The sequence below is a fragment of the Lathamus discolor genome, chromosome 1 (assembly GCF_037157495.1).
Source record: "Lathamus discolor isolate bLatDis1 chromosome 1, bLatDis1.hap1, whole genome shotgun sequence".
Classification (NCBI taxonomy): domain Eukaryota; kingdom Metazoa; phylum Chordata; class Aves; order Psittaciformes; family Psittacidae; genus Lathamus; species Lathamus discolor.
In genome coordinates, this window is record NC_088884.1 from 53,262,042 (window position 1) to 53,286,710 (window position 24,669).

At 41.3% G+C, this 24,669-nt stretch overlaps 1 protein-coding gene and 1 long non-coding RNA gene across 7 annotated transcripts in view; one reads left to right on the forward strand and one right to left on the reverse strand.

The window, feature by feature from the left end:
- Window positions 1–653: 653 nt before the first annotated feature.
- LOC136010297 (uncharacterized) overlaps window positions 654–24,669 on the reverse strand; it is a 41,800-nt gene continuing 17,784 nt past the window's right edge. For 2 of the 6 annotated variants that reach the window (XR_010610833.1, XR_010610824.1), the window contains one exon: window positions 654–3,227. This is a non-coding gene — a long non-coding RNA (uncharacterized LOC136010297). The other 4 variants (XR_010610834.1, XR_010610830.1, XR_010610831.1 and 1 more) reach the window with 3 other exon arrangements.
- SLC17A8 (solute carrier family 17 member 8) overlaps window positions 9,702–24,669 on the forward strand; it is a 29,942-nt gene continuing 14,974 nt past the window's right edge. Inside the window, exons 1-4 of the mRNA XM_065671271.1 lie at window positions 9,702–9,785; window positions 9,979–10,186; window positions 17,373–17,625; window positions 20,135–20,253. Coding sequence (XP_065527343.1) covers window positions 10,044–10,186; window positions 17,373–17,625; window positions 20,135–20,253 — 515 coding nt within the window. The 5' untranslated portion in view covers window positions 9,702–9,785; window positions 9,979–10,043. The remainder of the gene's footprint in view (window positions 9,786–9,978; window positions 10,187–17,372; window positions 17,626–20,134; window positions 20,254–24,669) is intronic.

A 24,669-nucleotide genomic window follows, 5' to 3' on the forward strand; every position in this document is an offset into this window, starting at 1 on the left:
GCCAATGGAGGTGGCTGATGAGTAGGCACGTGTTTCCTCTGCTATCTGTCCTACAGGCAGCATGAGACTCAAGGGAAAATGTTAAAAGCAGCTCCAGATAAGTGATCCAGTGGATTACCAAATCCAGATCCCAGAGTAATAATTCAGAGCCATCATTCAGAGCAGAGAGGCAGATTTCAGGGGAAGAAGAAAGGAGAGTGGAAACTGCCACCTGCCAAAATGACAATAGCCAGCACCAGGCCCATAGGCATGGACCCATTTTCTTTCAGGTAGTCCCCATATGCTCTGCCCAAATTCCTAAGTTTCCTGTGCAGAGGGTGCTGGCTGCTGCGGCCTCATGAGGGAGCTTAATTGGTCCTGACAACTATTGCTACTGACGGGCAGCTGCTTGAGCTCAAATTTAATTTAGACATAACACTAACTGGAATGTCTCATTTCTGTGTGTTTATTTTTGTTAGAAATGACTACATCCTTAGATTGAATGACTGTGATTAGAAAGCTGAGTAAGTTGCTCATTCCCTCTCCCCCCACCCCCCCCCCCCACCCCCATTTTGCTGTAGCACACATTTTCTGGTGAAAGGTAGATAAAATGTTCATTATATAAAACTGCATAAAGATTAGATTTATAAAAAAGGAACTTCGTTAAACCTGTGTGTTTTAAAACAAATTTATTTGAACAAAAGTATTAATAGTTACAAGTACTGTCCTGAACTGTGCATTACTGTTCACCATGTCTTTCAAGGTGGCAAAGTTGATGAATTGCATCCTTCTTCAGTTCTTTTGTATGTACTGTAAGGGAGGAGAATGTTTTGCTTCTTCAGTGTTACTCAGTTTTGCAACTTCGAAAAACTAGTGATTTCAAATGGAAAAGGGACTGATATCCTCACTGTTTTTTCAAAAACCCTGCAGCTGGTGCTAGGTGTTTAGCCCGTGATTTCAGCTACCTTAGAATGATGAATATCTTTTGAAGTCTGGCAAAAACAGGTAGGTCTTGAAATTTTTAATTTATAGGTTTTAAGAAATTATATTCTATTTATCCACTGACATAGGCTGACAGGAATTAAAATACTAATTTTAAACAGACTTAATTTGATCAATGAGATTAAAAAAGTTGCATATTTAGATTTTTAGCTCTGTTTTTAGGATGAATGCAACTGCTCAGTCATCCTTCCTCATTCCCTCTCAGCCCTTGGCAACTTTGAACCTATTACCCACTTTCAACACTTGTTTGATGAGAGTGTAAGGAATTCACGTAAGTTTTACAGAAACAATTGGCTCATTAGGGGAGCAACTTTGCACTACAGCTGAGGGAAGGGTTGTAAAGTGAGATAGCTCCTATTAGACACTAGAAAATCCGTGTAAGGGAGAGGCCCAGGAAGGCAGGATTTACAAATTGTGATCTAGGATTCATTGTGATCTTCACATCATAGCTGGTTTGGATATTTACTTACATATCCCACAGGTTTGGTTTTCAACAGTATTTAAAAGGACAGAATATTTTTATTGACTTCTATCATGATGTTTTCTTTAAAAGAGTTCAGATCTGGGATTAAAGAAACACAATGAACTACATGCTATACTTTGGTGAATCAATCCAGTAAGGCACTGTATTCACCAGTTGCATATCACCACAGATAGTTTTGAATAGTATGTTATGCATGTACTGCCTGGCATAGATTACCTGTTAGACATGGAGAGAAGACAACACTAAAACCCCTTTAAAATGTACTTTCCTGGTAAGGGTGAAAGGGAAACCACAGGTTTGAAGAGATGGAATGGTCTTTGGAGTAAAAAAACGAAAGTATTTCTAAAAACATCAAAGCAGATCCTTGCTGATAGTTACCAGATGTAAAAAGATCTGAACTTTCAAACCAACCTGTGAAATATTGTAGAACTGCCATAAGGTGTCACTATAACCCAAGCAACTTTCAAATAAATTGCAAACATTACAGAAATGTTCTCATCCAGCTACAAGGCTTTCCTTGTACTGCTTTGCGAAAGTGAAAAAGAACCTGCTTTTAAAATAACACAGTATATTCCTGTATGCACAGAAATCATCATTAAATGTATCTGTAGTGTTGCTGTAATGATATAGAAATCTATCCTTTTCTTTGTGGGGAAACAGATGTACTTCACATAGTAACTTTCCCCATAGAAATTCTTTAAAAGCCCGCCCACTTGTTGTGTGAGATGTGAGAAATTACCACTTAATTAGCAGTTTCCAGTAAGTAAAACTACAAATAAGAATTCCTATTTCCATTATTGTGTAATTTGTTGTTAGCATCCCAGGAGCCTTTACTTTTATTTCTTGTCCAACTGTGATCAGATTTCTTTCCCCAACAGCTATCTGATCAGGAAGCAGAAACTAGAAACTAAAGATGAATTTTTTAACCATTTGAAACTAATGCTGTTGTTGCTACAGATGCCAGGGAAACAAACAGAGCAATTGAAAATTCAATTTAAGCTGACTCAGCACAAAGCCTTTTGACATAGCAAGAAAGGAGCTGGTTCTCATATATGGTAAACTAGAAATCAGAATCCATCTTCATTTACAGAGGAAAAAGTGCAGACTTTGTAAAGCCATAGATTTCAAAACCTGAAGAACAATTTTGACCATTTAAACCAAACCCTCATGTAACATGGGATCCCAGGTCACCCCCTTTTATCTTTGACATCGGGTGCTGTAGGTCTTCAAGGCTAAATTCCTATAGTACCCGCTTTTATGTAATGTTACAATGACTTTTGCAGATGTGGATGGAAATAGGGTCTCCAGTACACCAGGCACTATACAAATACAAAAGGCGAAACAGTTTCACCCAGAAGTTTCATGTCTAATGACAAAATATGCTTGTCATCTGAGTGAAACTTTGCACATACAAAGTCACTGAAGAAATTCATTTGGAAGGTAAGATGTAAACTCACTTAGGAGCCCTGATCTCACCCTCTGAACCCTGAACTCAAACTGTAATGCTGACAATCCCCTGTTTCCAGGGAGCATGCAGATGACACTGGCTCCTGCAATCAGGTACTGTGGGAAGGTCTGTGATTTGAAGAGTGTTATCATGCAGTATTAGTTCTGGTTGATTAACACTCAGTTCCTTGATGAATGAAATGACCTTCATTCACACTTCTTGCATGGCCACTTCTGTGACATGTGTGTTCTTTTCGTTATGTCTGGAGACTTCTTTTCTTGTTTCTTTGATTTACTGTATCTACAGTTGTGATTTCTGTTGGAAATATAATGCACGAAAGTGACTCTTAGGTGAAAGCCACAGTTGACATTGTTCCTTCAGAAATAATTGGTTTCAGGAGAAAGCTAAGGCTGCTGCGGTCCCCTCCATTGACAAAGCTGACCGTGGGCAAGTATCACATGAGTGATCATATTTTGTTTCCCGAGTGCTGTGTCCCCATCTCAGGAGAGGTGCAGTGTTACAATTCTTGTCTCCTACTCTAGGATTTGTGTTTGCTTTATTTAATACTCTGCCTCCTGAGTTGACTATTTCAGCTTTGAGTGACTTCAATGCTCCCTGAAACTTTGGAAATGAAGAAGATAACTTTGCTGTGTCCCCCCTTAATGTTTGAGCTGATTTCTACCCTTTTTACAGGAGTAAAAATTTCTGGGATCATAAGTGGCTACATTTAATTAAAAAATGGCAGCAGGACAGTGCACACTTTACAAGATGCCAACAAGATACCAGGCCAGACTTGAAGGAGGAAAGGGATAAAACTAGGCTCACTAGAGATAAGCCTAGGGCAACATGCCAGAGTCTGAGGGATGGTGTGCTATCAAGGTCCTTCGGTCTGCTGTCTCAGTGGAAGTAGAGAATGGAGATCCATGCGGCAGAAAAGATGGAAAGGTTACTGATGTGTTAAAAACTGCAGAAGCACCTGAGAATGATCACATCGGAATTAAGGTTTCTCCCCTCAAAAAGGTATCAAGATCAACAGCTGAACTGAAGTGCATCTACACCAATGCACACAGCCTGGGCAACAAATAGGAGGAGCTGGAAGCCATTGTACAGCAGGAAAACTATGAGACAGTTGCCATCACAGAAACCTGGCGGGATGACTCGCACAACTGAAATGCTGCAGTGGATGGCTATAAACTCTTCAGAAGGGGTAGGCAAGGAAGCAGAGGTGGTGGAATAGCCCTTTATGTTAGCGAGTGTTTTGATTGTCTAGAGTTTAATGGTAGTGATGATAAGGTTGAGTGTTTATGGGTAAATATCAGGGGGAAGGCCAACAAGGCAGATACTGTGGTGTCAGTCTGTTATAGACAGTATGAAGAGATAGATACACAAAATATTTTATAAGCAATTGGGAGAAGTCTCAAAATCACTAGCCCTTGTTCTTGTGGGAGACTTGAACTTACCAGGTGTCTGCTGGAAATACAGCACAGCAGAGAGAAAACAGTCTGAGAGGCTCCTGGAGTCTCTGAAGGGAACTTCCTGACACAGATAGTGAGGGAGCCAGCTAGGGAAGATGCCCACTGGACCTGTTTTGTGTTAACAGAGAAGGACTTGTGAGTGATGTGACGCTTGGAGGCTGTCTTGGGCATAGCGATCATGAAATGATAGAGGTTTTGATTCTTGGATAAATAAGGAAGGGTTTCAGCATACCTGCCACCTTGGACTTCCAGATGGCAGACTCTGACCTGTTTAAGAGGCTGGTTGGCAGAGTCCCTTGAGAAGGGTTCCTGAAAGGCAAAGTTGTCCAGGAAGCTGGATTTTCTTCAGAAAGGAAATCATAAAGGTGCATGAGCAGACTGCGCCCATGTGTTGATAGAGGAGCCAGCACAGAAGAAAACTGGCCTGGCTGAACAGAGGGCTTTGGCTGGAACTCAGGGAATAGAAGGGAGTTTATGACCCTTGGAAGAAGGGGCAGGCAACTCAGGAGGACTAGAAGGGTGTGATGAGGTTATGCAGAGAGAAAATTAGAAGGACCAAAGCCCAGCTAGAACTTAATCTGGCTATTGCCATAAAAGACAATTAAGATGTTTCTATAAATACATAAGCAACAAAAGTAGGATGCAGGGAGAAACTTGTAATGAAGGATGAGGCATTTGAAACTTCCAAAGAGATTTTATTTTGAAACATAAGAATGTATGAATTAAACTTAATTCTAATAAACCTTAAGTTAAGGAGACAGGGCACCCAGGACTTTCTAGTCCTTGAACTCTTGGTAAGAGCAAAAAGACAAAGTCACGTGGGAAGCCCAGATCCATGGATAAGCAAGTTGCTTTACCGAAGGAAAGTTCCTCCAAAGGACTAACAAGAGCAAACTGTCATCCAACATACAGCTCACAAGCACAGCAATGTGATCACATGGCCTTGAACTGAAGAGAAAATGATTAAAAATTAACAAGGTTATTCTAGTCTGACCATGACTGCCCAGGCTGTGACAACGCTTTGCACTTGTGTGTGTTTCCACTGGAGGACCCCAGCAGCCCTTGGTTATTGTTAAGGCTGATCACACAGCATAAGATGAAGCATCTTTATGTAAGTTCGGTTGAGATGCTAAAAGGTTAAATTGACTTGCCCAGGATGTTGGTGTCAGGGTGTGAATGACCCTGATGGTTAAACATCTGTAAAGTGTTCAAAACTGTATTTTATGAACACTGGGAGAAGTGGCGGCTTGCACGGCTGTATGAGCAATCAAGTTAACAGAAGCACACTCTCTGAATGACACCTGCACATGAAATACGTACACTATCCAGTCTGCACTGAAACCAGTAGCAAAAGTTTCCCCTTAAATGTGGTGAAGCCTTTATCCCAACCATTATGTTGAGAAAACAACAGTAGGAGCAGCATAAAGGTGACTTTTCAGGCTTTTGAACAACAGAAATACCTGTAACAAATTAGGTAGTCTCTAGGTGTGCATTTACTTGCACCCGTAGAAACTATTCTTTCAGGTGAGAGTTATGTTTATTGCCAGCCGTGACATTTTCGTGTTTAGTTTTCTTAAGGGGGTGCTGCAATCCCAAACCTAGCCCCATGTCTGCAAGGCACAATTATTGTTAGAATGGTATATCTATCTCCCACAGGTGCACTTGACCAGTTTCCAAGTTTTCTTACAACTCTTGTTATTCTTGAGCACCTGAGTTAATGAGTATATATGCGTCCACAGCAGTGGCTGTCTGCATGCTGGTTTTATGTCTATATTGGCTTTAAAATACAGGTTTAATACAGCCTTACTAGGGGTCTTTGGGGACATGAGTCTGTAGTTTCAGTGGTAGCTACAAGTTGAGGCAGGAGTAGTTTTAATTTTGCAAAGTATTTCTTTGCAAGCACAAGCCCAAATCATGCTGTGTCGGGGACTTAGATTCCAGTAGCAAGCATCAGGCTTACAATGGGATGATATAATGCAATGTGTTTTAAGGTCTGATACATCAGAAGGAGAATCACAATGGGATAATTTAACTTCTGCAAAAAATAATGAAGGTGTAGGGTTAAAACAGGAAGGCAGAAAGTAGGAACAATGCAGCTGGGTTCATACGGGCTATCATGTTAGGTCTTGTTAAGGAAGAGGTTTCCTCAGCTGATGCTTCTAAATGCATACTGCGATTAGCCACATAGGGATTGCCACGGCTTCATCCAGGACATCCTAGTTGGGAATTGTGGATAGTGCCCCAGGGCATGCAAAGATGCTGTGACACACTCTGCAGCAGTGTTTTGGATTCTGGGCATTTTACTACTCTATGAACCTCGGGAGGAGTAAGCAGAGAAGCAGAGCTGCTGCTGTTGAGTAGTGTCCCTGCAGAGAAGCAAGAGCGAGTGGCACCCTTTTTCTCTAAGCCTTAGGAAAAGGGCCAGAGAATTTCAGAAAGGGCCACCCCTGCAGCACTGCAGAACTGCAGGCAGAGGAAGAATGGCGAAGTAGAAAGAGGAGGGAGATGTGAAACCTGCTGTGGGAAATGTACAGTTCTGCTGGTGGGGAGGTGGGCAATGTGGCTAATGTGAGCCACTGCACTTGTGAGGGGAATGTACCCTGCCAAGTGCCAGCTGGGGTATCTCTGAGGGAGCTGCTGGAACCATTCCCAAATGGACAAAGGACAGACTTCAGTCTTCCAGCTAAATGCAATTTGAGAATGTGTGGATGTCGTGGTTTAAACAAAGTCACCCATAAATAACACATTCGCTCTCTCACTCTCCCCCTTCTTGGTCTCCCCCTACTCCCGAAGGGACGGAGAGGAGAATCGAAAGAATGCAACTCCCACGGGTTGAGATAAGCACAGTTTAGTAACTAAGGTATAACACAAATCACTACTGCTACCACCAATAATAATAATGATAAAGGAAATAACAAGGGAAGAGAATACAACACCTCAGCACCAGCTGACAGATAACTCACCCAACCCCACCTGACTGAGCACCGACCCATACCTCATCCAACCCTGCAGTCCCCAGCCCTTCCGGGTCACTCTCTGTTACCTCCCTGGGCATGACGTGCTGTGGTATGGAATACCTCTTTGGCTAGTTTGGGTCAGGCGTCCTGTCTCTGCTTCCTCCCGGTTTTCCCTCCTCCCTGGCAGAGCATGAGGCTCAGAAAGTCCTTGGTCAGACTAAAACATTTGTGTTATCAGCTCTATTCCCAGGCCAAAAGTCAAAACACAGCGCTGCATCAGCTACTAAGAAGGAGAAAAATAACTGCTACTGCTGAACCCAGGACAGTATCCACCCCTTATTCCATACCATTCACATCATGCTCAGATCCCACATTTTCAATATACCATGACTCTTATCTCAGTGCACTCTTGTCTTAGTGCATGGACCAGTCCCTATAAAGCTGCTGAGTCCATCTGGTCCATGATGTCAGGCTCCATCTCTTGTAACAGTCTTTCAGAGCAGGAGAGGCTGTGTGCAGTGTTCACACTCATGAATAACCTTAGCAATGGACACTATTGCCCAGGTTATAGAAGGAGAAAAATGACTGCTCCTGCTGAACCTAGGACAGTGGGTAAGTGAACAAAGCACTAAAAGTTGAACGTAGCTCTTTTCTTGTGTCTGCTTTGTACTCTCTTTAACTGGAGCAGGGCCAGAAGTCCAGAAAGAAAGGCAAATAAAAAAAAAATGTTCTACAGTGGCTGGAACATATGTTTTTTAAACACCACTTTCCAACCTGAGCCCCATCTGCCAAGGTGAATTCCTTGCACTGGAATTTGCACCATTTCCATTCTGGAGCTGGGTTCTTTTATAGTTTCATGTGTTCAGCTGCATTCTGTGCTCAGAATCACAGGATCACTAGGTTGGAAGGGACCTCTGAAGATCATCCAGTCCAACCCCCTGCCAAGGCAGGGTCACCTAGAGCAGGTTACACAGGAACGTGTCCAGACAGGTTTTGAATGTCTCCAGAGAGGGAGACTCCACAACCCCCCTGGGCAGCCTGTTCGTTCAGGAAACTATCCCAAATACTCCCAAATACATGTTTGTTTAAATGGAAAACAATTCCATTATACACTACTACCTGTACATATCCCTGAAAACATTCATACCCCTGATGTCTGGCAATTATCCTATTGGGGTTCATTTTCTGCATGCCCTCTGAAAATGGGAGAGCCTGTTTCAATGCATGTGATTGTGCTGGACTTGTGCTTCTTCCCACAGAGGTGCCCTTGCTACTCTGGCTGTCAGCAAGCCCCGGTGGCCCAGGGGTCTGGAGTGAAAAACCAGGAGGAATTGCCTCCTCTGGCTCAGCAGTGGAGATGGCCAGATTCAGGCCTGAGCCATGTGAGGAGGAGGTACAGCTGCTCCCAGGGCAGTAAGACGCTTCAGGGAGGGTTTACCAGGCAGTTCCTGAGTTAGCAGTGAGAATAGCTGCTGTTCAACCTAACTGGGTGGAACTACACCCGGGGGAGTCTTGCTACAGGCACACAGGTAGATAATGCTGGCAGCTGGCTGGCCCCATGGTCCTAGCTGCACTTACTGCTTGCTATGGGAGAACTCCCTGCGAGTACAAACAGCGCTCTGCAGAACCTGAATTATTCAAAGGGAAGAAAGAAACTGTAACCAGTTCTGCAACAAAAGACTTCAGCCAAACAACACTTCCGCAGTACCCAAGTTCCTCTCCTTTTGTCTCCACTCCGCTCCTCCTCTCTCCCTCGCTACCTACTTTCTGCCATGCTGGGAAAAGAGTGTTGTGCTCATGAAGTTACAAAGAATCACAGAATCATTAGGACTGGAAGGGACCTCTGGGGATCATCTAGTCCATCTCCCATCAAGTCAGATCAGGCTGGACCAGCTCACCTCTTTCAGCCACTTGGTGTAAAAATGCAACACATTTAATTTATAGCTGGTCTTGAACTGCTTATTCAAACAGCATTGCAGCAGCACCTCTGCATCTGCCTGCCCAAGAGCCTGCGAACAACAATAATAAATGACTGGGCTGTGGAAGGTGTCTCTGGGTTCGAACCAGCAGGAGCATTGGGCAGGGGAGCTCAGCTGGGCAGGGGGTACATAGTGAATGGGGACCAGCCTGCAGTAATTCCCTCCCTGCAGAAAGGACTTGTAAATGTTTAATAAACTTCTCGCCTGTGCCATAGATGAGGTCTTGTTAATGCACTGGAGTGGCTTGAGGACAGGTATTGTGTCCGTTACTATAGCACCACTTTGTACAGGATCTCGGCTTGAAAGAGGCAGGGGAGGGAGCGAGGGAGGGAGGCACTGAGGATGAACCTCAGCGAGCCAGATTGAGGCTCACCCGTGGAGCAGGCAGCTGTGTCCTGAGCAGGGACACTGGCCTTTGGCAGCACCTCCAGGTCCTGCTTCCGAATACACTGCCTCAGACAGGTACGCGTCCCTGCACAGATGCAGGCAGAGCTGCTGCAAGTGTGATGCTGAGTCCCTGAATGCTTCTGAGGGGGGTTGCTCCAGAGCTCTCTCTTCCCAGCCGACTTCTGGCTTTTGAGGGAAGATCTAGTTTGATTTTTCTTATTTGTTTTTCTTCTGTGCTCCTTTCTTGAGCAACTGGTTGTTATTGCAGAGGTCACAAAGAGGACCAGCGGAGGCTCCTGAGTCTGGCATTGGGAAATATGACAGCAGAAGTGAATGCTTGTTAGCATAAGGGATTTACTGAAGAAGGAAGACAAAATGCCTTTCAAAGGATTTGTTTCACTGAAGGAAAGATTTTTTAACCCAGGAAAAGAAGAGGTGAAGAACACCATTAGTGACTCGCTGGGGAATCTGAGAAGGTAAAAATCCAACAGGAAATTCCCAGACAGGTCCATTAGTTCAATTTATTAAAGAGAAATAGTATAAATAAATGTAGTATAAATAAAGTATAGAAAAATGTGTAAACATAAAACAGAATTTAGAGTTGCAAAATTAATATTTAAGTTCAGACAGTGAGAGACACCTCTTTGCAAGACAGAAGATATAAAAGCAGCCTTGTTACAACAGCATGCGACTACAGATGATAGAATATTTATATTAAAAGAAAAAGGTGAAAATAAGTTATAAAATAATGTTCTGCTATTAGAAGGGGCATGGAAAAGTGTTTTAATAAAAAACTTACAAATAACTAAATGTGAATAATTCTGTGATTTAGCTTGCATAAGGAAAATTGATGATTTAATGGGAATTAACACTCCCAAATGATGCCACTTTTGAAACTAATGTTCTTAAATTCCAGGGGCTTTTTTTGAAAATCTTGTTCTGAATCAGTAAGAGAAAACGTGCTAAGTAGAGATGGGCATGTGTGTGTTTGCTGGGACTAGCAAATTAGAAAGAGATAAAGGAGAAGCAGGTGTTTGCAGACAAAAAGAGCAAAAAGAGTAAAGATTTTTGTCTTAATCTGACGGTTTATGAAAGAACAAAGGGAAAGATATTTATTTTTTGATAAGTGAAAACACAATGTAACAAATTATGAGTTTCATAAAGGGAAAGAGATTTCTCATTTAATTGAGGAGATTATCCTATTAGGAATGGTCACTGACAACATTTATGTGTGTAATCAGTAGATGAGAGTCAGAGAGTTCAGTGTCATTTCTTGCATGCTTAATGTTAAGTGTTTTAAATGTCTGAATGGATCATGCCAACATTTTACCTGAATGCAATTTTAGTGACTGAATTTATTTGCTTTCATATCCACCTCTTCACCTTTTTTTGGGAATATTATTTTGAGTCAAGATGCAGTGCTCGTCACATATAAACATGCCTTTGATCACAAGAAAATGTATGAAAATGTACAGGTATATGAAAGAAAATGATCGCATACACTTCCAAAGAAGTTACTAATATGCGCTGATACATTGCCAGTTACGCTATTTCTATGCCATGTGAACAGAGTATCTGTGTTCCACAGAGTTGCAGCTTAACTTTTCTTCATTTACAGTGTTACAGAGGAGGTCTGACGATTTGCTCCTTTTTTACTTTCATGACACTCTACAGTAATTCCAGGAATTCCATTTTTCTTTTAAAACATCAGTTGAAGTCATTTATTCAATTACAAGTTATTTTTGCTGTGTGCTCTGCAGTCTAATGTGATCCGATACATGTAGGATTTGTATGTAGTGAATATGAGATGTGTCACTGCACTGGGGTTGCTATGTGGAAATGGTATGCAAATTCCAAATTATTCAGATTACTCTCCTCTTGTAGGTATGTATCAAGGATGTCATGCTGGTTCCTACACAGCTGATGGTATTGGCATCCAGCTTCAGCAGCATTGCTATTGAATCAAACAAAACATAATCTCAGTCATGATACAAGAAAGTTTGATGGACTTCATTATTTTCTGTTTTAAATATATGTAACCAGCACCTTTCTCAGATGTAGTAGCCAGTGGAGGAAACAATCCTAACAGTAAGGTTTTTTTTACTATGTGTTCAATCAGACCTAAGTAAGAATTGCTGCGAGCTGAGCAGTCTCTTTGGAAATACGAAGTCATATTTAAAGGATTCTGTAAGGAACGAAACATGTATGTCTTTAACTTGAACTTCATTCTCTATAGTTTACCCTACAAACAAGAGCATACACTTCTATTTTTATATGATGGTCTGTACGTGTATTACCAGCTGCAACCTTGACTTTGCTCTTCATCCACTCCAATTGGCTCTTATATGGTGTAAATAGGCAAGGAATTTAGTTTCTCTGCTAGTATTTGATAGGTGATTAGTTACATTAATGCACATCCTTGATTTGGTCTCCAAGTGTGATTCCACTGACTGCTGTATGTTGATGTGGGATCAAAACTAGCAAAGTGGGTAGAAAAATCCATCTTAGCTTTGGTAAATATGATGAATCCATGCTTTCCTACCACATTTCCTCTGTTGCAAACAACAGAGCATATCCAGATGCCAGTGCCTGACAAGACCAGCTACCAGGTAGTGGGTGCTCCATAGCGATTGTCCAGAAACAAGTTCAAGTGTTAAAGAACAAGCAGCATGAAGCAACTTACTGCCTCCTTGCAGGTGTGTAGTAACCTCATATTATTTCGTGGATGCTGCAAAACAAGCATCTGCACACAGGATGTTACTTTAGGCCAACCAGATCCTGTAAGGGAGGCAAGGGGAACTGAAATGCAGAGAAATGAGAGGTGTCCTTTCATGACACTGTTGCCAGTGGTTTCAGTTGTGAGATCTTAGATAATGTTTTAGAAGTTTCATATAAAATATTTTTTATGCAAAATTGGGTTTGTTCTTGGTTATTTCCATATATTGGGGTAGCAGAAACCCCATGAATTTTAGAGGATTCAAGGCTTGGGTGAATGCGTATCAGAGCTGAGGCTCCGCAAGCCTCAAGTTTCCCAGGAAAGAAAGCTTTTTTTCCTACAGAGCTTTGTGGCTGGCACAGGCACTTTGGGCCTTCTGTGAACTCAGTGTTCTCCAAGTGAAATTTATGAACTAAAGGAAAATCACAGGCTGTGCCTACTCTGAGGGTTTCAGGAGTCTTGGACCAGCTAACAGCAACTGTGGGCTTATAGATAAAATGGGAAGTGACCAAATAGGTTTACAACTCAATAATGTCATTGTTGATGTGGAAAGTCATATGGGTCACATCACTGTTGTATGTATTCTGGGCCCTTGCATTGGACAGGGCTCCTTTGCTTGAGCTGTGTCACAGAATTAGTCTTCTCAAACTTAATCTTTGCAGTGCAGACACAGAATTAGTCCTCTCAAACTTAGTCTTTGCAGGGCAGACACTTCAGCACTGTGAACACAATGTGGGCTGCCCAGACTCAGTTGTTCTGCGAGTAGTGCGAGGCCCCTTATGCAACGGTGTTAGTGCAAGAGCACAGTAAATTTGTGCAGCATTGCACTGCAGCACCCAAGGTGCATCACTCCAGAACACTGAGGCTGTGCTGGGGAGAACCTGCAAGGCTGCCCTACCGCCTGGAAGTGCAGCACCTGTGAGAAGCAGACCCGTGGTGCATACGTGTAAGATATGCCTCTAGTTTCAGGTAAATACCACGCAGAAACCAGCCAGAGAGTTCCATGCACTAACTTAAGAGTTCTCCTGTCTTCACTGTGGTTTTGTACCAATATATCCATCGCAGGATTTAGTATGGAAAATTATCACCTGGGCATATCCCTAGGGAGTAAATGAGACCTCAGAAGATTCTATCTGCTTTTGGATAAATGATATTTTTTGATAGTGGGTGTGTAGGTTTCTGAAGTTATGCCAAGAACATCAGTAATTATTGCATGTGATGACTGATGCTGGGTTTATACGTGTGTGAGGTTTGAACATTTTGTACGATTGTGCTGCAGCTGCCTGTGAAAGACAGTGCTATTTGGTAAAAGTCATTCTACAATGTGTTCTAACATGTGGCAAGTATTAACATTTGCCTGTTACTGTAGAATCTATGTGGTTTTAATCAAATAAAATGAAATGGTATGATTCTAGTCCACCTACCTTATCATTTCAACAAATAATTAATTCCAATGCTAAAATCCCATAAATACAGGTTACTGAACGTGTATGTGTTCTAGGAATTTTATCTATCACTGATGGGGATTTTTGAAATGTCTTTCATTCTTCCAAAATTTTGTATAAACCAGAGTAGTCATCCAATACAGAAATTTTGCATACAGTTACTATGACATGTGGGCACAAAACATGTCTTCAAATAGCTTAGCTCTTCTTACTTGCCAAGTGTTCCATGTTTGCTGAGAAAAGGAATAAGATTGATGTAAGGACTGAACATTTCCTGTAAAGCAAAATGCTCTCCTGTATCAGTCAGATAATTAGAGGAGAGCACTGGCTCTGAAGCAGTTTTCTTCTAAATTGTTGGTGTATAACAATTTTCAGTGGCACTACCAAAATATATGGATCAATTGGAAGACACATTTCTCGTATTTTCAGAGTTGTCATATGTTCCTTATATACAAAATAAAGCCAAAATCTAGGTCAAACACTGGCTCCGTGAACGTCTGCACTGCTAATGCTTCATCCCAGATCCAATTTTTGTACTGCTAATAAACAAAACAGTTTTCTTCAAGAGAAATCCACTATAGAGGGGTTTACATCATTCTTTGGGGGTACGAAATGTCCTGTGTGGATTTGTGGTCACGGATCAGTGGTTAACTTGCTTTTATTAATACTAAGAATTAATAATAGTAAATTAATTAATTTCTCCACAGAAGCAATGTTAGCCCATAGTGCTTGTCCTGGCTCACTACTTTTAAAAGCGAATTCAGAGCAGAAGGCTGTTTCATGCCTATCTGAATTGACAGCCAGCTGAAAATGTCCTGGTCAGAACAGATGTTTTGGCTTTGTCTTTGCCAGCTGCCCAAAGTAATACACTAATTAACACCTAATGTCTCTGCTATAAATAGAGAGCCTGGTAAAGGTAGAGAAAGTTGAGGAATTGTGCTTTCATTTCATTCATTCAATGTTTTTTATTATCTTAGAGGAAGACAATACAATTACTTCTTTTGTTTTTTTAATAACTCTTTTGAGATTACAATAGTTCTTAAAACTTAAATTCTTAAAATTTAATTCTTAAAATTATCTTAAAATAATTATTCAATTGTCTTTTCACTTCCTGAGGTCTTCATTTTTGATATTTTACCCAGGTTTCACCTATCTACACTAGTACACAGAGCATGGAATATTTTGTGTCTTTTTAAAGTCTGCATTACTCTCTGTACTCTCATTTCACTAACAAATGATGTTTCCCTGCCAGTGAATCATAAGATCTCAATCACCTTCAATAACACCACAGTAATATCACATTTCCTGTGTTACCTTGCTTTAATGCAAAGTCTTCCCTCCAGCCTGACGAGGAGCTAATGATCCAAGTTTGCAATTAGCACTGCTTTGAGCAAGGGATCAAATCAAATAATCCTGGGAGTTCCTTTCTGGTCCAAACCACTCTGATTTTAGTGTTTCTTGGACATTTGAGCTGATGGACTGTAACATACTTTTATTCTTTTTGCTAAGACTAAAGCTAAAGTAGTGGTTTTATGATATGTAAAAAGGAATAATAGAGTAAATGATGCACCAGTTATACTGTAGCTCCAAAACCTAGAAATGCTGAGATTTTTAAGTGAAACTTCATATTGGATAGATATATTTAAATCCATAGGAAGCATGCAGGAATCCATACTTATCACCTGTATTTGCAAACCCTTTAGTATAGAGTACTATCCGTAAGATTATTACATTATTTACATTAGACTTACTGCAAGAGAACAAAGCTGTGATTAAACCAACACTGTTCTCCCAAAAGACCTGACCAGCTACTGCGTACATCAGTGAGGGCTAACCCATCTATATGTGCTATGTACATCAGTGAGGGGTAACCCATCCGTATGTGCTCTGTCAACAATTTTTATAGGTGATCTTTATATAGAAAACCGAAGTGCATCAGATTTCATATACACCCAGCCAGATGTGTGAAAGAAAGAAGTAAGTTACTCCTTATCAGGAAAGAGTGAATGAAATCATTTCATCATCTCATATGGCAAGCTGGGCTTTCTTTAGATTAAGTAACAGTTCATATTTTCACAGTACTGAGAATAGCTCCATGGCAGACAAGAAAAGAGCTAGATCCTGAGTTTACTGTTTCAGAGCAATGACAAAACTGAAAGGCTATGTAATGTAGACACTGATTTAAGCCTCCTTTAGTAAACACTTAAGCTTGTGGGTAGTGGTCAACGGATTCACAGCTAACTATGTGCTCAAGTGTTTCAGCATCTCAGAAAACCCATTTAAAACAAATGCATGGGAAGTTAATGTTAGGAAAGGGTGTACTTAGCTTTAGTCCAGGGGTGCTTGTTCTGTTCTCTTACCGCACCTTTTCTACCAGAGACATTCCCTGTTCCAGCAGCATGGGGTGTTAACAGTTCCAATCAGACTGAGAGACCAAATCAATTTTTAATGGCAGTAATGGTAAACATCCAGTTACATGGAAGCACCATTTTCTTTGATATGAATCTCTCAGCTGGGGTGCCTGTAGGGAAAGGGAAAGGCTGGATGCACAAAACTGGAGGAGCAGCACTCCATATTAGTGGGTAGGTAGTCGGCAACCTCTCACAGGCTGAAATGGCTGGGTACCATTTGCTGCTATCCCAAGTAAATGGGAAAGCCTGCATCCCTGGCATTTTCTGTCCCAGTTCCTCCCAAGTGCTTTGCAGTTGACACATCAAATCTGATTCCAGGTAAAGCCCTTTCAGTCTCCACTGCTGAGGAGTGCTGAATCAGTAGAAAGTCACTGTCTTCCTTCAGATCTCATTTAATATTAGGTATTTTACACAAAGTATGTTCAACAATAGGTGTTGCAGGGCTTCACTTTGCAAGGACGTAAGTCCTTGTGGTGAGAAGAAGTTTCAGAGATGAGGGGACATGTGGCTTCAAACCCCTTCAGGCAGAGAAAATCTGGGCTTGGCTCTTTAACATCTTAAATAGGGGCTCTAATGCCAGAGCTTTTTCTCCTCTTCAGTATAGTCCTTATTTTTGCCTCACAGGTGATAACAAATTCACAGGGATTTTTGGGCAGAGCAAACCCATGCTTTTGTTGTATTTGCCCTCTTCATTAAACCTACTTCCATCTCTGCTTAGTGGATCTAATTAGAAATTATGATTAATTTCTTCATATGCATATTTTCCTAACAACCAGCAGAATTCGCCACAACAGAACACAGCTCAGCTCTTACACTTACGATTGTGAATAGCCTGTGGACATTTTTGCAGCCAGCTGTCCCGCTGGGTGTCTTGGATTCACAAACTTTAGAGGTCATTCATGAAAACAGTGCAGTCTATGCTCACCTTTCAAAGCCTGCCCAGCATTCACCCGTCATACCACCAAGAGACAAATGCCTCGCAAGGCAATGATTTGGCAGTTGACTGGAGCATGTAACTACCCAGAGGTATTTTGGCAAGATTTACTGGGACAAAAGGGTATTTTAATTTTCTCTCTTTACATCCATTTAGGAAAATCGATGGCACCAATGCAGGGGAGGATCACATCGAGCTGACAGAAGAGGGACAGCCTGTGCAGGCGAGAACCCACAAGCCAGCACTGTGCAACTGCTACTGCTGTGGGCTGCCCAAGCGGTACATCATTGCCATAATGAGCGGTTTGGGCTTTTGCATCTCCTTCGGAATTAGGTGCAACCTGGGTGTTGCCATTGTGGAAATGGTGAACAATAACACTGTTTATATTAATGGAAAACCGGAGCTGCAGGTGAGAAAACATCTTCCTTTCACTGTTCTGAGCTGACCCCATTGTAAAATCATTGAAGTGCCACATATGTACGCATAGATAAAAAACTGAGGGAGACACATGTGTCTCAACTAACATAGATGTGTAGGTGCTATTTAGGTGTCAAAGTCACATTACAAATACGTAAGATACGAGAATTTGCAATGTCATAGAGGATGTAAGCAGCAGAAATGAGAACTGAATTGACTTGCATGTCTATCAGGCTCCTGATCTTTCACTTGTAGACAGATTTTGCTGTAGTGGCAGAAGCTTTTACTATGTACTATCTCTCAGGGAAGCACGGTCTGGTGCGGCCTCAGAAGGACTCATTAATTGCTGAATGTAGTGCTGCACTCACTCTATTCAGATCAGTAGATAACTTTTCAAGACCTCAAGGAAGTCACTGGCAATAAGGCAACAAGATTTTGCGGGTTACTGACAATGCGGACTGCTGTCTAGAGATATTCAGAACTAGGCGCCACGCTGTTTTCACATTTGTACTAGATGGCATGTGGCTCACAGCAGATGCTTACAAACCTTTAACATCGCATCCAAGGAAATGCAGCTTCAGCGGATACCTTATTTTCCCCAGTCCTGCCTTGCTGTATGGCTGTGATATCATGAGTCCTTAAGTTTGCTCAGCCTTGAGCAAAGAAGGCTCAGGAGAGACTTTATCACCATGTTCCAGTATTTAAAGGGTGGCTACAAAGAAGGTGGAAACTCCCTTTTTACAAGAAGTCATGCTGAAAAGATGATGGGCAATGGGCACATTACGTACTCCTTGGAGATTTCAATTGAACATGAGGAAAAATTTGCACAATGAGATCAATCAATCACTGGAATCATCTCCCCAGGGGACTGGTGGATTTCCCAGTACTGGACACTTTGAAGATTTGGTTGAATAGGGTGTTGGGTCATCTTGTCTAGACTGTGCTTCTGCCAAGAAAGTTTGGACCAGATGGCTTTTTAGGTCCTTTCCATCCTGGTATTCAGTGATTCTAGTTCTTCCTCATCTGTTATCTCCTCTGACCAGCTCCTGCTGCTTAGACTTGCTGCTGATTCGTATTTATTCAGTCTAATTCCTGCTCCCTGTGGTCCTGCTGGGAATTCCTGGTTCCACACTTCATGCTGGAGAAAGGATGTGCCTACATAGGCTGGGAAACTCAGAAGAGGTAGTTTGAGGAAATTCAGAAAAAAGTCCTCCCACAAATCTCAGATTATTCTGTTTGGGAATAAGCACCTGCTGACACAAGAACTTTTCCTATGTCTCATGGTGTTTCTGCCCTCATAAATTAACACTGCCTAGAAACTAAGCTGGAAATCACTGGTAGAAAATACGGTATTTAAAGCAGAAATGTAACGCAGCACAGGAAAGTGGGTCTCCTGTCAGAATGCATATTGATGTAGAAGGAAATCCTTTAGCCCTCTGCAAACATGTCTGGCTAATTAATGCTATCATTCTCCCTGCAGGTCAAATGATGAGCTGGTATTTAGTTTGCTTGTTTGGGAAAAAATAAAGCAACCTACTGGGGAAAACTGGTTCTTTGTTTTACACACAGAAAGCAATACAGGAAAAAAGAGACATTAAGGCTTATCACTTTAGTCTTCATTTTTCCTTAGTGTTTTAGTGACAGTTTTAATTCAGAATCTAAAAGACATAGGTGCTGCTTCCTCACATGATACTTAGCCACCTTTTTCTGCCATGTGATTAGCATAAAAATTATCATGAAGCACGACATTATGGCTTCTCTTTGCTCCCAAACTGTTCTTCTGAACTGAGAGTTCAAGGAAAAAAAGTTGAGACTGACCTTACATTAGTGTGATTATACAGAGCCAGGCCCTGTCTGGCATCCCAGAATGGAAGGCAGGAGGGCCACCTTGGCACCACTTTTAATAAAAGATAAACTAGTCAGCTAGCTCCTGTTACCTAGTTCTATTTCCAGATTGCCTTGTTTTCAGGTGTTACCCATCCCAGACACAAGCAGCACTTTTCTGCTTCTTGCCACTTAGTGTAAATGGTGGATGGTCAGAGCTTGCCCCTGATAAGGAGAGCCATGGATAAGCCTGACCAGGAAGCTGATCAGTGCAGAAGACCTAAGCAAGCTTGATAACCCTGGGAAAATGTATATGTCCACTGAAATGCATCAAATCCTTGTCATAATACTGAGCAGGCTTGAAAACCAAGGTTTTAGGATTAAGCAGTCCAGGGGGAAGCAGTGACAACTGGCAAAGATGAAGGTCCATCATTCCGGATGAAACCTTTCCCTTTCTTATACACCTGACTGAAAGCTAAGAGCAAAAGTAGTAATCTCACAAGGGAATCTCACATCGTTTTGCCTTAACTAGTAGGTTTCAAGCTCAGCAACGCCAACCAGTCAGCATAAAGAGGCGGCCTTGATTTGGAGGATGGGGTGACTTGTGTGTGACTTCCCATCAATGGTTATCTTACAAGGCGTATGCTTCATCTTACAGCACCTTGTTTCCTTTACAGAAAGCCCAATTCAATTGGGATCCAGAGACTGTGGGACTCATTCATGGCTCTTTTTTCTGGGGTTACATTGTGACACAAATTCCAGGAGGGTTTATCTCAAACAAATTGGCTGCTAACAGGTAAGAAAGCCATAATTAAAAGAATTAAGATTTACAGCCTGATGGCTGTTTTACACTGCTTAAATTATGATTACCAAAAGAGTGAATTAATGTGTTTCAGGAATACACATCTGAAACTGAGTGTCAAGTATCTATGTCTACAACCAAAAATTAGAATAGATTTCTATTATGGGTCTGTTGTTGATTCTCCCATTTTAGTTTGTTCATCACAAAATATTTATACGTTTCTTCTCTAAACAATAATGCTTTCTGAAGAGTGCTGGGAAAATCATACCTAATGCCTCAGTCAATGATTGTAACATTTGTCTTTCAGAAGTTACCCTAGTGTTTGTTAGCTCAACATAGAAGACTTTTCCAACAAAATTTGACCTTTCTCCTTGAAAAATTCCTAAGGGTGAGCATGTAGGAACTATAGAACTATTTATGGTCTGAAGACAGAAATCCATTCTCATGCACATAGATGTCCTTGCCATGGCTGGATACAGTATTGACTGTAATTAGGATTGCCTAGAACTTCTAATAGAGCCTCATGGTTTCTGTTTGATAAACTCTGAGCATCTATACATATTCCTTCTATGCCCATTGTGTTCGTGGGCTGATTTTTTTTTTTTTAATTCAACCACTTTTGAAAGTGAGAGTAAGAAAAGGAGTGAATTTTGCCAAAATTTTTTCCCCTCCCACAAGAGGGAGGGAGATTGCCTGAAGACAGCTGTTTGTTAATGAGCTCATGGGATGCGCATGTTAAGGGCATTTGGGATCTTCAGATAAAAATGCTGTTGGTACTCATTTCATTCTCTGCAAACAAGACATGACTTGCATACAAACACTTTCAGAATTGGAAAAGGTCTCTAAGACAAGTTATATATTGTTTTGCCCCAAATAAAAATGCTTTGCTGTCTTCATTCTCCAAAGATCTATAGGAGTTACAAGACTGTCTGGACATTCTTTGTACCCGTATGCCCTTATAAAAATGACTTCAGGCCAGAGACATCCCATAGAATTGCCCAGAAGTTCAGGCCCAACTCACCTCTGTCTGTAATCAAAAGTTGCTCAGAGCTCAGTCTGCACTGTTTCTTCAACACTACTAGCATCCTTAATTACTCATTCCTCTACCACACAAAAATACCTAAGCAGAGTGTTTTTCCATCTGCCGAATAAGCCAAACAAATGGGCGAAGCTTAATAATTTCGTCAGCCTTTCTAGTCTTGCCACCAGCTTTTGCAGCAGAAAGGCCCCAAAACACAGATATACACACTGTTGGCTGAATAATTCGGCATATTATTAGTTCGGCTTTTGATTCCTTGCTTTTCTTGTGAACAGTAAAATCAATCATGTTTACATTGTAACTCAGTGTATTCTGTCAGTGAACTAATTCCTTAAGTACATGTTGAGTTTCAGACTCAATCTAGTGCTGTACTACAAAATCACACAGGGGATTTGACTATCATAACTGGGTTTAGGAGTAGAATTGCCTGAGGAGCAGCAATGACCCAAAAGCTGAGCTCAAAGAGTTTTTCTGTTTGCAGTAATAGGATTCCCATGTCTGGCTAGCTCTGTTTTTCCTTCGTTCCTTGTTTACCCAACCAATTTCAGCTTGGGTAGATCCACCAGTGGTGTGAGTTTCTGTTTCAGAGGGGTTACTTGCTGCCAAGACATAGGACAGGAAAACAGAAGGTCTGGGGCCAGTCTGTAAACCCAGCAGCCCTAGAAGGACAAATGCTTTCTTTTGTCCCAGCTGTACTCTGAAAATACTGAGTGCTATATGGTTCTGCACCAAAACCATCTGACACCACGTAATTTTCTTTGTACACTCATCTAAATCTCTGTAGGTCTGCATTCCACCAAAAGAAGTTCATGAACCATTAAGTGACTCTATCACTTTAACTTGCTGCTTACCTTCAAGCATGCATCTAAATGTAATTTTATCATTGTTTGGTGGTGACAAAGACACATGAAACAAAGCATGTCCTGATAATGGTTTTCAGTAATAGCACCCTGCTGGGCGGAGGATTCCATCTCTGAAGAAGGCTGTTTTGATCCCAAAGTGGCAGCTGGCCAGAGATCACAGTTGTGAGAAAAATACACAAATGGATTGAAAAGAGCTGGGATATTTTTAGTCATGATGGGGACCAACTTCTTTGGGATAAATGGTAGCGAACTGCTGGAAAGATGCTGCCTCTTTGTGGAAACATTATTCAATCTTTTTAATAGTAGCAGAAGGGTGACTGATTCTAACTCGGTATAAATGATGCATTTACAACGTAGGTATATTAAAAGTTGGCACTAAATGAAGTAGCAGAGATTGGAAGCAGTCTTCAGAGCTAGCTGTTTGGGTAACTAAACACATTTTTTTTCTTATGGCTTATTCTTTCACGTGCTCATTAATTTACATAATTTGCTGTAGTTCCCCGAGACTGTAAATAGCTTTACAATAACAGACCTGATATTTCTATTGGCAAGAAAGCAAGGTGCAAAATTCTTTTCTTCGCTGATCATAATAGAGAGAGCTAAGTAATACTTTTTTCTCAGTGCAATGCTTACTTGGCTTTGAAAGCAGTTTCCTAAATGTCAAGATATGACCATAGGCTTTTTATTCTTGCTCAGATTTTCAGAATGCTTTCTGTATAAATCCGTTCCTTTGTTACTTCTCTCCACCAGTCTACTCAGCCTCTGCTTTTGTGGTCATTTGTTGAGTGCTTTCTTGTCATTCAGATTATGACTGTTGCTTTTGTCAATAGGTGTAGTGAATTTAGACAAAACAGTGCTGATCTTCAACTGAAGATTCTTCATGTTATAATACTACCATTAATCCTACTGTGAATAATAAACCAGATTAAAAAAATAGAATAATAAAATGAAGTGATGTATATTTCCTGTGAATAAGTTTTCAGAAAGAGACTGAAATGTAAAGAATTGAAATCCTTATTTAAAAAATAAAAGGAAAAAGAAGGAAAAAAATGGCAACAAAAGATTTTAAAAGTTTATAAATATTTTGAAGTGGAGCATGATAAACAGCTATGCATAGTAAGATCTGTGTATGTCTTTGGCAGAAAAATTGAAAGGAAAAGAGGTACTGCTGTTGTCCAGATCATATGATTTCTGATCAAGTATTTGTCTAATAGCAGTCATATATCAGGATGAAGCTTAATGTGTCTTTCTGAAATGCCACACCCATAACACAACAATTCAAAGCTTGAATTTGTAGCAATTCAACAATTGAACACAACAATTCAAAGCATCACTGAATTTGGGTAGTTTGGAAAAGAAACATGAATTATGGCCCACAAAGAGCAGCATGCTGCTAGCTAAGGTCAGTGTAGCTACGAGTTGAGGGCCATGAACAAAAGAGGCTGCTTTATTCTCAGGGTGTCACCTTGAATCTTGGAGCAAGACAGGGCAGCTTTGGGCTGACCTCCCACATCCCAAGCGCTGTGGTGCCCAGGGCCACCAACAGCTGAAACTTTCTATATAAAGATCGAAAGATCTCTCACATAAAGGCAGCCCACAGGGAGCCAGAAATGGTTGCTTTGAATTGCAGACAACACAAAGAAGACAGTAAACTGCTGAGGATTAATAGTAATCCATTCAATTTAAATGGTGCTTGGCAGTTGTGGAGAGCTCCTACTGTTAGTTCTGATGTTTCTCAGTGCTGTTACAGGTTCTTAGAGGGGATCCTCATGTATATCAGTTTCCACAGATGCTGAAGTAATGAACGTTTGATATTCAGAGAGTGCATGACACAGCTCTTGAGCCCCATTCGTTCAACAGAACAAAAACCTGAGGCTTCAGACAGCCAGATGTGAGGATGTATGAAATCTAATCAATCAAGCACAGCTCATTCCTACTGATGGTAGCAATTTCAATTATTGTTCCAGATGGTTATTCCTACTCTCTTTCTTGGTTTCTAGCAGTGTTTTCTGTGGTGCAGAAGCCTCAGTTTTCAAATGAGGTCCTTAATATCCTTTTACAAGCTGAGCACCCAGGGATGCCTTTCAACTTGCACTGCAGCCTCAGTGCCTGGCAAACCTGCAGCCCATGTCATACTGAAATGACTGCCCTTTAGCCCAGAAGTTTTTCATGTCTAGTGCCACTGTTGTTTATTACTGACACAGGGTGATAAATGTGCACCACTCTTCAGTTAAACATAAGAAATCCCATATCCATGCTGGGAAAAGCTCCCACAGACTTCAGTGAATGAGGCAGATGCAGCTTCAAGTGCTATCCCAGGGCCTCTGAATGGTTTGGGCTTTCAGGGGTGCTGCTTGGATCAATTACCACTATACAGGTTTCTGCTGACTGCTTCTCTAATGGGTGCTAACATGTGGGAGGCTACAACTGATTTCCGAAGGGCACTGGGCTCCAAGTGCATTTAGAGCCTCGACTGACTTGTGCCTAGCTGCAGCAAGTACCCTTGCC